General features: G+C 26.6%; 2 protein-coding genes across 4 annotated transcripts; one reads left to right on the forward strand and one right to left on the reverse strand.

Moving 5' to 3' along the window:
* The first annotated feature begins 504 nt into the window (after nucleotides 1-504).
* Nucleotides 505-2,868, forward strand: LOC126900697 (uncharacterized). Its single transcript, XM_050676605.1, has 2 exons — nucleotides 505-2,390; nucleotides 2,671-2,868. Exons 1-2 carry the CDS (start codon nucleotides 542-544, stop codon nucleotides 2,679-2,681), a joined length of 1,860 nt encoding a protein of 619 aa, XP_050532562.1. The 5' UTR covers nucleotides 505-541; the 3' UTR covers nucleotides 2,682-2,868.
* A 424-nt stretch (nucleotides 2,869-3,292) lies between these two features.
* Nucleotides 3,293-11,235, reverse strand: LOC126900302 (S-adenosylmethionine synthase). 3 transcript variants are annotated; one of them, XM_050675925.1, is made up of 10 exons: nucleotides 11,033-11,235; nucleotides 10,692-10,911; nucleotides 10,132-10,209; nucleotides 9,421-9,543; nucleotides 6,842-6,954; nucleotides 5,949-6,092; nucleotides 4,791-5,009; nucleotides 4,545-4,727; nucleotides 4,342-4,475; nucleotides 3,293-4,272 (listed from the first exon to the last, which is right to left on the reverse strand). In XM_050675925.1, the coding sequence occupies exons 2-10, from the start codon at nucleotides 10,831-10,833 to the stop codon at nucleotides 4,173-4,175; spliced, it is 1,236 nt and encodes a 411-aa protein (XP_050531882.1). In that variant the 5' UTR covers nucleotides 10,834-10,911; nucleotides 11,033-11,235; the 3' UTR covers nucleotides 3,293-4,172. The 3 variants fall into 3 exon arrangements, with proteins under 3 accessions (XP_050531882.1, XP_050531883.1, XP_050531884.1); XM_050675926.1 differs by lacking the exon at nucleotides 6,842-6,954 and adding an exon at nucleotides 8,206-8,318; XM_050675927.1 differs by having other exon boundaries at nucleotides 10,692-11,235.
* Between the last annotated feature and the right edge of the window lie 139 nt (nucleotides 11,236-11,374).

The raw sequence follows: 11,374 nt of genomic DNA on the forward strand, positions 1-11,374 counted from the left end.
TATTGAATATTTAACTATTTTTTTTATCCAATAATTTAATTTATCTATTATATTTATGAATGCTGAAAAATATTATTTTTAATAAGACCTACTAAAATTTTTTTAGGCATCTCATTACTGTTACTTGTAAATTTATTGATATTAGTCCAAGACTTTTTAATTAATCGATTTTAAATTATACTACATTTTTTTATTTATTTTAAAATTGTTCACAACGTTGGCTAAATTTAATATTTTGGTGCTAGGCACTATAAACAAAAATTCAGTATAAAAGTTTGTTTACAGTTGAACTCGTTACTACTTTTTCTAAAACGCTGAAAAGTAATATTTTTGTTAACTTTAAAAGTGATTTTCTAATAAGTATAAAATGTCTATAAATGATTTTTGCTTACGGAGAATTCTTCAGACTTCTTGTTGGAGAGAACTCGAAATCGATATTAGCTTACTTAAGTCGACGCTTGTCAATAATGGCTCATTTTACTCGAAGTATCCTAATTTGTTTCCTTCAAGTTATACTACATCAGACATCGGATCGCTTAACATGGAAGACCTATTAGAAGATTTGGATAAAATTCCACCAATCTCTATTGTGGTTGAGAAGTTAGGAGCGTCAGAACGTTGTACAATACCTTGGAAAAGTTTATTCAATGACTTAATAAACATGAGATTCAATTCGCCCGAAACTGTCTTAAAACTAATACCGACTGAGTTGGCTGAATTGTTTTTGCAGTACAATTTAAAAAAGAACGACGTTACTTCATTATCGGACGCATATAAAAGATTTGACTTTGCTTTGTTCAACATTGGTCATCATATTGATGTCTCCGATGATATCCAAAATAACAAACGCTTTGTTTTTTTTGGATGCCCGTTGTACGAAGTAAATGTACACTTGATGAAACTTGTGGGTAAAATTAAAGTTTCGTCCAGTGTTGAAAATGCCTTGGAAAGCACTGAATCAGTGGAATGCTGGAAAAGGAGCACCTTTGGAGAACATGTAATTACTATTCTAGCTTACAGGGTCCCAAAGAAGTTATGTCGCAGGGCTTTAACAGACATGTCATTAAGTAAATTGGGCTCTCCAAGGTATTTAATGATTTGGTGTACGAATGTTTCTGTAAGTTCACTGAAAAGTTCTTGGAAAATTGATCTGAAAAAATCATTAACTAAGAAAGTTGTTGTTACGGAAAAAAAATTAAAAACAGTAAAGAAATATTTAACAGATGATCATACTGTTAAAACAAACGGACAGAAAAATTATGACCAATTCTCGCCCCAAGACTTGCAATTAAAAATCAATTTTTATTTACGCGATATTATTAAGACTTCATGTTCTAAAGAATTAGAAATTGATATTGTTTTGTTGAACTCTATGGCAACAACAAATACAACAATATTTAAGAAATATCCGAAACTTATTCCTACTAATTATCTGTCAATAAACGGATTATGCAAAATAAAAGAGCTAATAAAAGATTTGGATGAAGTTCCACCAATAGTAGTTCTGAAAAAAATTTCTGAAAATTATGAAATACCATGCAAAAATTTATTAAACGCTTTAGTAAACGCAAGGTTTAATTCCCCGGGAATGATATTGAGGTTTGTATCGTTAAAACAAACAAATGCTTTCTTGGATTCTATTAAAAAAGATTCAGAACAACAGCCTTGGCCAGCTGAACTGAACATGTTAGAGTGCAATATGTTTCAGATAGGCGATAACTTTAATGTCTGGGATGACATTAATAATAACAAAAAATTCATTTTCTCCGGTTGTTCTTTGTGCAATGCCAATCTTCAACTATTAAAATTGATGCCCAAAATTAAAGTATCGTCAAGTTTGTTAAATACTCTAAATAGCACTACGTCAGTTATGTGTTGGGGTAGGAGTACATTTGGCAAAGAGGTTATAATCACTATAGTGTATCCTACTCCGTGTAAGTTAAATGAAACATTATCTACTATATCAATGGAAAATTTGGATCAACCTAGGTATTTAATGGTTTGGTCGCCTAAAAGTATACCAGAAAATATTTTACAAGAATTGTGGAATAGTAGTGATCTAGACCCACCAAAAAAAGTTGATTATTATTTATCTGGTAATAAATCATCAGAGAATATAATTCAAAAAAGTATTCAATGTTTGACAAAAGAGGAAGTACAAGTAGATGATCATTGTTTAACCGATAGCCTACAACAAACAAATGCAAATTGTTTAGCATCAGAAATAGAATATAAAGTTAATGTTCCTAAAAAAATTAAATCTAAAGATCGTCGGTACACAAGAATTTTGAAGCCTGTTATGGTTCTTGGTAACTCACTAAGAAGGTCTTATCGATATGCAATTAAAAAATTATCAAATTGTGGCTCAAAAGTTTGTGGTCTTTTTTGCGGTAAATTTAATTTAATTTTTTTACTTGATTATATTTTAAGATTCTTATTTATATGGTTATGAGATTATTTAATTTTCAAAATCAATATTTGGTAAAAACATATTCCCAAAAGATTATGGCAGATTTTTTTTTATTCTAATGTGGAAAAATTCTATCTAAATCAAATAGTCTCTTTGATGAGTATTTTTAATTTATTTTGAATTATTTTAATTAGTAATGTTTTGAATTAATAAAAAAAACTTCTAACATACTCCAAATTTTTTTCTTCTTTTTGTTTCAGATTGTGTTTGAGTAAAATGTGTTCAGACTTATAATACTTCAACTTTTATCGACCTAGTATGTTAAAGTTCTCCTTTGGATGGAATATTGTATTAATAGTTTTTATTAATGATTTATTTTTAAACATTAATTTTTCTACCATTTATATTAACTCAATTGTGATTATTTTTTTAATTTAATATTTTATTTTTAATCTTTTGACAACAACACATTTATAATTTTTTTTTTTCAATTTAAATTAACTCTTTTGATTATAGTTTTTCTAAATATATTATATAATTTTTATTATTAAAAATATATGATCTTTTATTTATTTTTTAATTTATTAATACGTATTGTCTTGATAACTCAGGAGTAATCAAGGCTTAATAAATATATTAACTTTATTAAAACAAATTTAATACTTGTATTCATTAGAATGTACTATGATTATTTTAAGTGAGGCCTTAACTTAAAATAAAAAATGTCTATTTCTGGAAATGTTTTATGGATTTTACTGATAAGTTTATTTTAAGATTATCTATGTGTTATAGGCGATGAAATTTAAATTAAAAATAAGATGGTGTTTACTTTAAAAATAATCTGAAATATCTTAAAGAAAGTTAAAATAATAACCAATTAAGTGGAGGGCAGCAGCACTTATAATTTGAATCAATAATACAATTGTAACAAACAAAAAAATAAAGGCAAAATAAAACACATGTATGACAACAATATTAAAAATTAATAAAAATGACAGACTAAAAAAAAAAAAAATGCTAGTCTTCTTAAAAATGTAATGACAATTCAAAAAAAGAGAAATAATTCTTAGAGAAACAGTTGTGAACAATATTAGTTATTAATGATTGCTACAATTCTTATATAACATTTAATTATGCAAACCATAAAAAGAAAACAATAAATCACTATTTGATAAAAAATATTTATGGTTTCACATTATATATAATTTATATTATATACGATTAAATACATAGTATAAATAGTACATACATTAATTATTATATTATTCAATGAAATTATGACAAGAAAAAAGTTTTTAATTTACAATTTTGATGAATACTAAGATAAATGCTTAGCTAAAATCAAAATAAAAAAAATTGTATAGTAAAAATAGAAAAGATGTGTCAATAGTACATTTGTTTCTTTTATACTGAGAATAGATGACAAAAAAATTATGTCAAATATAAGTTTTCATTTATCTTATTTACATGGCATAACACAGACACTTTTCACTTAACATTAATTATTATTGTGTAATTTTGTTAAATAAACTACAATAATTTTTTAAAAAATGTTGTTTTGAGAATTTTATGAAAATAGTTTAAAATAAAAAGGGGGGATACTCTTGTGTGAATACTAATTTGTTGTTTACAGTTATATTTCTTAACACTACATTCGGGTGGCAACATTTGATTCAATAATGTTTAAAAAAATATTTATTAAAATAACTCTACGTGTTTGTTTTAAATCATACACACAGTGTAAGAAGTCTGCCAATTATCACTAAACCAATTTCTTTGGCTTTTCCCATGGAAATATGTCACGGCCAAAATGTCCGTATGTACTTGTCTTTTGATAAATAGGATTTTTCAAATTTAAATCCCTAAAAATCAAAAAAGAAGTTTAATTATTTATTAACAATTAAAATTATAATAAATTATTTTTTTATTACCTAACAATCCTACCAGGCCGTAAATCAAAATTGCTATTTACAATTTTCAGCAATTCTTTTTGTGTCTTAGTAGATGTGCCATAATGGAAAAGAGTAATTGAAATTGGCTCTGCCACTCCAATTGCATATGATACCTAAATTAAAAATTACATTTTGAAATGCAAATAAAAAAATTATAGTTGACTAATATTAAAAAAACTTACTTGTACTAGACATCTTTTACATAAACCTGACTTAACTAATGACTTGGCAACCCAACGTGCTGCATAAGCTGCTGAACGATCAACCTTTGTAAAATCTTTTCCAGAAAATGCTCCGCCACCATGAGCACCCCAACCACCATATGTGTCAACAATTATCTTTCGTCCAGTTAAACCAGCATCACACTGCAATAAGAAATAATATTTTAGATTTTGATGTCTTACCCTTAAAAATTAATACAACTGTACCTGAGGACCACCCATAACAAATTGGCCACATGGGTTAATATGAAATATTGTTTTTTCATCGAGATATTGTGGTGGTATTACTGTCCTGACAACTTTAGACATAACTTCTGTTCTTAAATCTTCAAGAGCAATTTTTTCTGAATGTTGAACAGATATAACAACTGTGTGCACACGCTGAGGTATACAAGCTCCACCAACTAAACAGTATTCACAAGTAACCTGTAAACATATTAAGATTGATTATATTAAAATCAATTTATTACTTAAAACATTAAATTTTACTACAGACATGTAAGCGTATTAAATTATTGAATGTAATTCAAAAACCCAAGTAATATATAATTATTGAATAGTTATAAAAAAATAAAAAAACTTTATATCATGTTTTTAGTCATTTGGCTAAAATGAAAGAATAATATTCACATACTCATGATTACTAAAAGCAACATCCTAATTATAACAACATCAGTCAATTATTTATAGTGGACATTATTAACAGTTATTTCACTTTAAACTGAAGGTATCTCCTCCCTTTTTTTTTCTTTCACAAAAAAAAATTTCTAAATAAATTTAGTTCATTTTGATTATTCTACCCCTTGATATTTGATTCATTACAGATATATAGGTCTTTAATTGTAAGATAAATAACTGCTCTTTGTACTGCAGCTGCCATCAACATAACATATAGTTTTTTACAATCTTTTGAACATAGTAAGATTTTTTATTAACTGTCTTTTGTCAATTTTATTTAGTATATTAAACATGCTGTAAAATATTACAATGAATTTAGCTACTACTAATTATTATACACTCAGCAATTATTCTTTTTTAGCTAATGAATGAACTGAATAGATCACTAATAACCTTGTATTTTTTCTCTTTAAAAAAGTAAAGATAAAAAGCTTTTGAGTAGGACATGTAACACTAATAAAATGCCAAGTGCATATGAAGTCATAAATCATTTTATACTATATATCAGATTCTAATTTCATAAACAATACTATTTTATAATATTGTACTACAGTCATTGAAATATCCTTAAAAACATAGTCAATTATACTTATGTCCTCATATAATACAAAAATGATCATTTTTAATTATTAATACTCGAGTATAATATCAACTGATTGTAATATTAAATAACATCAAAAAAATTACTTGTGTTTTTGTATCTGGTCGTGCCCACCATAATTCTCCATTCCTTCTAAGTTCAGCTACCTTTTCATTGAGTTTGTGCGCTAAAACTACTGTAAGAGGCATACATTCTTCAGTCTCATCAGTTGCATATCCAAACATTAACCCCTGAAATATAAAATATATTTATTTTTTTCTATAACAGTATAATTTAACCTATTAGTTAAGTATTTTATACTTCTTTTATTACTATTACAAAATCACTCAAAAACTAGATAATCAAAAGTGTGTTCATATAAAGTAGATAAAATTTGTGAATTAACAATAATTGAAATAAATTACCACCTATGTTAGTTGACAAAGTGTACTTTGAGTTTCTTTTTTTGGAAATAAAATATTGCAAGTAAATATTAATGATTTTTAAACAAAAAATTGCAAGCGATAAAAAATTAGTACAATCTAGTAAGAGTTAATAAATATTTTGATGAATTAATAGAATTATAAAGAAATAAAGTTCTAAAATTAAGTAAAAATACATAAATGTTAATAATAATACTTGCAAGCAATTAAAAAAAAAAGGTTAATATACAATATTTCATTACTATTAAAATAAGTAAAATTTTTTTTTTGTAGTTTTCAGTAAAAAGTAACTTCATATCAAAGTCAGCAAAAATCTATTGGATAATACGACACTTATCCAAGATTTAAAACTATGTCTAGACAGATAATATCAGGTAATTTGAAATATATACTGATTGTGCATAAAATAATATCCATGTACTTGAAGCATCATTTTTCCTTTTTTTTTTAAATTTTCTTGACCAAGAAAATTAGAGAAGTCATATTTGAAAATAAATACAGACAGAATCCCAAGATTTAACCAACTATTTATGATCTTTTATAAGCATGAAACATACCTGATCTCCAGCACCGACCTCTTCAGCTGGTCTGTTGATATGCACACCGGCAGCAATATTTGGAGATTGTTGATCAATAGCAAGCATCACTGAACATGTCTTGTAATCAAAACCTACCAACCCAAGGGCGGACAACACACAATATATAGCAACAATCAGCAATTTATATGCGTAAGTAACATTTATTTCTTATGTATCATTTTAAGTTGGACCAACCCATAAATGTTCACAAATTAACTAAAAAAATGTCTGACTGACAGTAACTCATAAAATAATGCAACTAAGGCATCATACAAACTACTTAAAAAAAATTGAGGATGAAACTGAAAGATAGTTTATTTTAAATTATATTAGTTACAAAAGCTTATGCACTCAACAGATTCATTAAATGAGCTCTAGTTCCAAAATTCATAAAGACGTTTTTACTTAAATTTCATTTTAACACACACACACACAATACAATACTCTAATAATCATGATTTATTTAGTTTATAGCTTGAAGTCTACAAATTAATATATATATATATATAGAAACGTGTTGATAATAAGTTTTTTTAAATTTATTATGTCTATAACTGCCCACACATTTAAACAGAGCCCAGTGTCAATACAACTAATTGATCATACAGAAAGAACACCCACATAGCACAAAACTGTTGGTGTAAGGAACATAAAAAAAATCTAATATGTCCTAAAAAGTAAGTAGTTTGTTCATCTGATGGCTTCATCATATAATAATATCTATCAATATTGTTGATTAGATTTATTATATATAATAGTTCATGCAATAAAGTAAGCAGGTATTATTTAACATTTATCTATTTTCACATGCAAAAAAAAAAAATTAGTTCACAATAAAAAATGAAATAATTTTTTTTAATTTTATTTATATTTTAACAATATAAAACCTAAATTCTTAATATAAGTTACTTATATTTCTTAAAGAAATAAAAAATTATTTAAAATTGTACGTATAAATCTAATTCAATCAAACCCATTAATAGAAAAAAATCAGTTAAAACCAAGAATACTCTTTAGTAACTTAATATTATTCTTGAACTTTAAACTGAGATTATTAAGTGTGATTAAACTACATGCTGATGGTAATGGTATTTATAATAATATTTTTTTCAAGGCAACCACTTACCGTATTGAGTAGTATTCAAATTATAACAAACTATGAAAAGCAGTTCAAGTACAATAATTTTAATAAAAATTGATGATATGAATTAAATAATTTCAATTTTGTATGACTAACCCCCAGTAGTTTCAATCAAAGAACAGTTTAAGTAATTTCATTTGACAACACATATTTTATTCAATTATGTATACCCCACAGTTTATATGCTTTCTTTATACCCTACCTGGTCCCCAGCCCCAATAGCATCTTCAATTTTGTTTACATGTACGCCATCCGCAATATTAGAAGACTGTTCATCAAGTGTGACGAGAACATTGCATGTCTTGTAGTCAAACCCTGTGGGTGTTACATGTTTCTATTATTCATTTTTTTTAATTGATTGATGAATGGGCAAACTTTTTAACATATAAGTAAAGATTTAAGTCACAAAATTTTACTTGTGAAATGTATACATTATTTTATAAATTGAATAATTTATTAAAAGTTTTTACTAATGCTAAGTTTAACTTGTAAACTCAACTTGTAAAGTGTAAACCAATTAACACTAGTTAATTGCTAAAAAATAAATATGCACAATAGGTAAAAAAATTACTTGAATAATAATCCACCATTGTATTATATGATAGATATTAGCCAACTCCTATTAACCATATTGCTAATAATTTAAATGAAAAATTGTTGCAGTTAATAAACTTTTAAGATGTGACACTGATGATAAATAATACAATCATTTTTTTTTATCATACTTTGGTTAATGAAAATTTAGAAATATAATTTTTATCATTTACTCAACTATTTAATTATTATTTACTACTCAAATATTGATACTTATGTTTGATTCTTTTAGAAACATACAATAACAAATGCATTACACGCAGTACTAGTTTTTTTTAACACGCTTATTTACCTATATATAATATAAGAAAATATTCCTAGTTTAATTTTTCACAAAAAGACAGAATATTTATAAGCAAAAAACTATATTAGTTTTACAGACTATGTTTAAAAATATTTTAAGTGAACAATTATTACTTTAATGTAATGAATAAATATTTCAATGGTATTATAATTAATGTTGGTCCAACCAAAATTTACTTACGTAATTTTATTTTAAATTTAAACAGTACCAAGTTTTATTAATTAATATTCAATTTTTAGGAATAAAAGCAATAACTGTATCAAACACAACAGAATTTTAAAACAAATAATTGACTTATAACTTAAACATACTTTTTGATGAATATTTGATAAATTTAATAAAAAGATTAACTCAATGTGAATGAAAAAATCAAACAACTGATTCAAGGATAAAATTTATTAAATTAAGATACAGATTCAAAAAATATATTAACTTTTTCCATTAAAATGTCATATATATTTAAAATTTGTCACTGTTTAATTAACCATGGTAGTTTTAAGAAATAAAAAATAAAATTACCTTTTGATGAATCGTCATATCCAATATGTCTAATAGTATCTCGAACTACTCTTTGATAATCTACATTAGCTTTTGATGTTATTTCTCCACAAAGTAATACCATTCCAGTTTTGGTAACAGTTTCTATAAATTAATAAAGATTTATTAATTAATAATCATCCGAATAAACAATACATATTATTCCTTTAACATTCTATAAATAGGAAAACTCAATCAAAATTTTCATTTTTTAATATACATAACATAAAATAAAATTTGTTTAATCATATTCTATGCATATTTTAACAATATGTAATTATTTATATTATCAGTAATTAATAAAATATTAATAATTCAGTTAATTTGATATTAATTTGTGTTGCTGTTCAGCAAACAGTTTAAAAATATCATCAATATTATTTTTTGATGAACTAAATATTTCGTGATAAAAGAATCTTCCTATAAATATCTTTTATAATAAGCTTAAAATTGAACTTTTAATAATAGTTATCACTTTTTATTTCAATTATAATCACAATAATATGAATACTGATCTAAGATCATTATCAATTTACGCAATACACTATAACCTAAAAAATTAACATCATGTTTAATGATGATAATTATTTCCGTGAACATAGAACTTATTTGCAATAATTTAATTATTTTCTTCTAACTTAAATACGCTACAAATTATTTTGATTGTATATAAATAACACGTAAAAAACATACCACAAGCAACTTTTGCGTCAGGGTCTTGTTCCAGGTGCGCATCCAAGATAGCATCGCTGATTTGATCGCACATTTTATCTGTAGATAAAAACAAAAAACAAATAAACCGCGAGCCATGGTTATTTTTTACAAATACGCAAGATTTTCCACTTAAAGCTTTTTTAATTTATAATTGTTGATAATGATATATTTATTTGCGGTTTTCTACTGGCCATGAGCCAACAACTGGGGTCAGGGAAAAAAAAGTCTCTTATCAAAGAACAAAACATGTGTACACACACATACTCACACTATGTATACGGAAAAGATTATAGAATCAAAGGTTACGATAGAATTAGGAAAAAAAATTAACTGTATTTAAACGTTGGAAAACCCTCTAACAAAGAAAGAAATGCACGAAATACGAAGAAAAATTAATTATGCTCAATATAGATGCAAAACACGTGTTCAGCTTATGTTTTGGTAGACCATCGATCTGTGCCGAGAGAAGATAAAAAAAGGATTGAAATAAATCAGTTAAAAATATAAAATAAAAATGAAAGTGAGTTATAAGTACTCACCAGGGTGTCCTTCGCCAACAGATTCCGAAGTAAACAAAAACATCTCGCCGTCTGGACTCTCCGGAGGTATACCTCCGTTACCGTGTCCGTTGGTTGCAAAGCCATTGGTGTAGGCATACGAAAGCTTCTTCTCGTCCGGCATGATTATCTTCTAGACTGAATGATGTTGTATACTATCTTTGCTCCAACTTGATAGAAAAATGACGAATTGTACTAGATTCTGTTTTTCCGGTTAAAAAAAAATTGAAAAAAAAAAAGATGAAAAATAATAATACGATAACTATAAACAGTAATTATAATAATGAAATAAATGTATAATAAATGCCGGAAGGGAGCCGTACGTCAGTGGTGGTATGTTGAAAGCCAACGATGGCTAAGTGTGAAGTGAATATAGTGAAAGAAGACTGTGTGGTATATGATCCGTCTGGCGGCGGTATTACTTCGAACTTCGATCGGTACGACGACGGCGGGGTTGGCTGACTGTCGGCGATGGCAGCAGCTGGTACGTCGGCGACCAAGTGCGGAAAGAACGTACCGAGAATGAGAGCTAAACGCCGTGAAAAACTAGCCGCCAACACGCAGTGCAGCCAACACTTTTACCGTATCGGGATAGATCTTTACTTCTAACGCGCCGGTTTCGCCCGCCTACACCGCCACCTCTACGCCGCCAAAGCACTTCATCT

Source organism: Daktulosphaira vitifoliae, unplaced genomic scaffold (genome assembly GCF_025091365.1).
Source record: "Daktulosphaira vitifoliae isolate Bord-2020 unplaced genomic scaffold, ASM2509136v1 Scaffold_3, whole genome shotgun sequence".
Taxonomy (NCBI): domain Eukaryota; kingdom Metazoa; phylum Arthropoda; class Insecta; order Hemiptera; family Phylloxeridae; genus Daktulosphaira; species Daktulosphaira vitifoliae.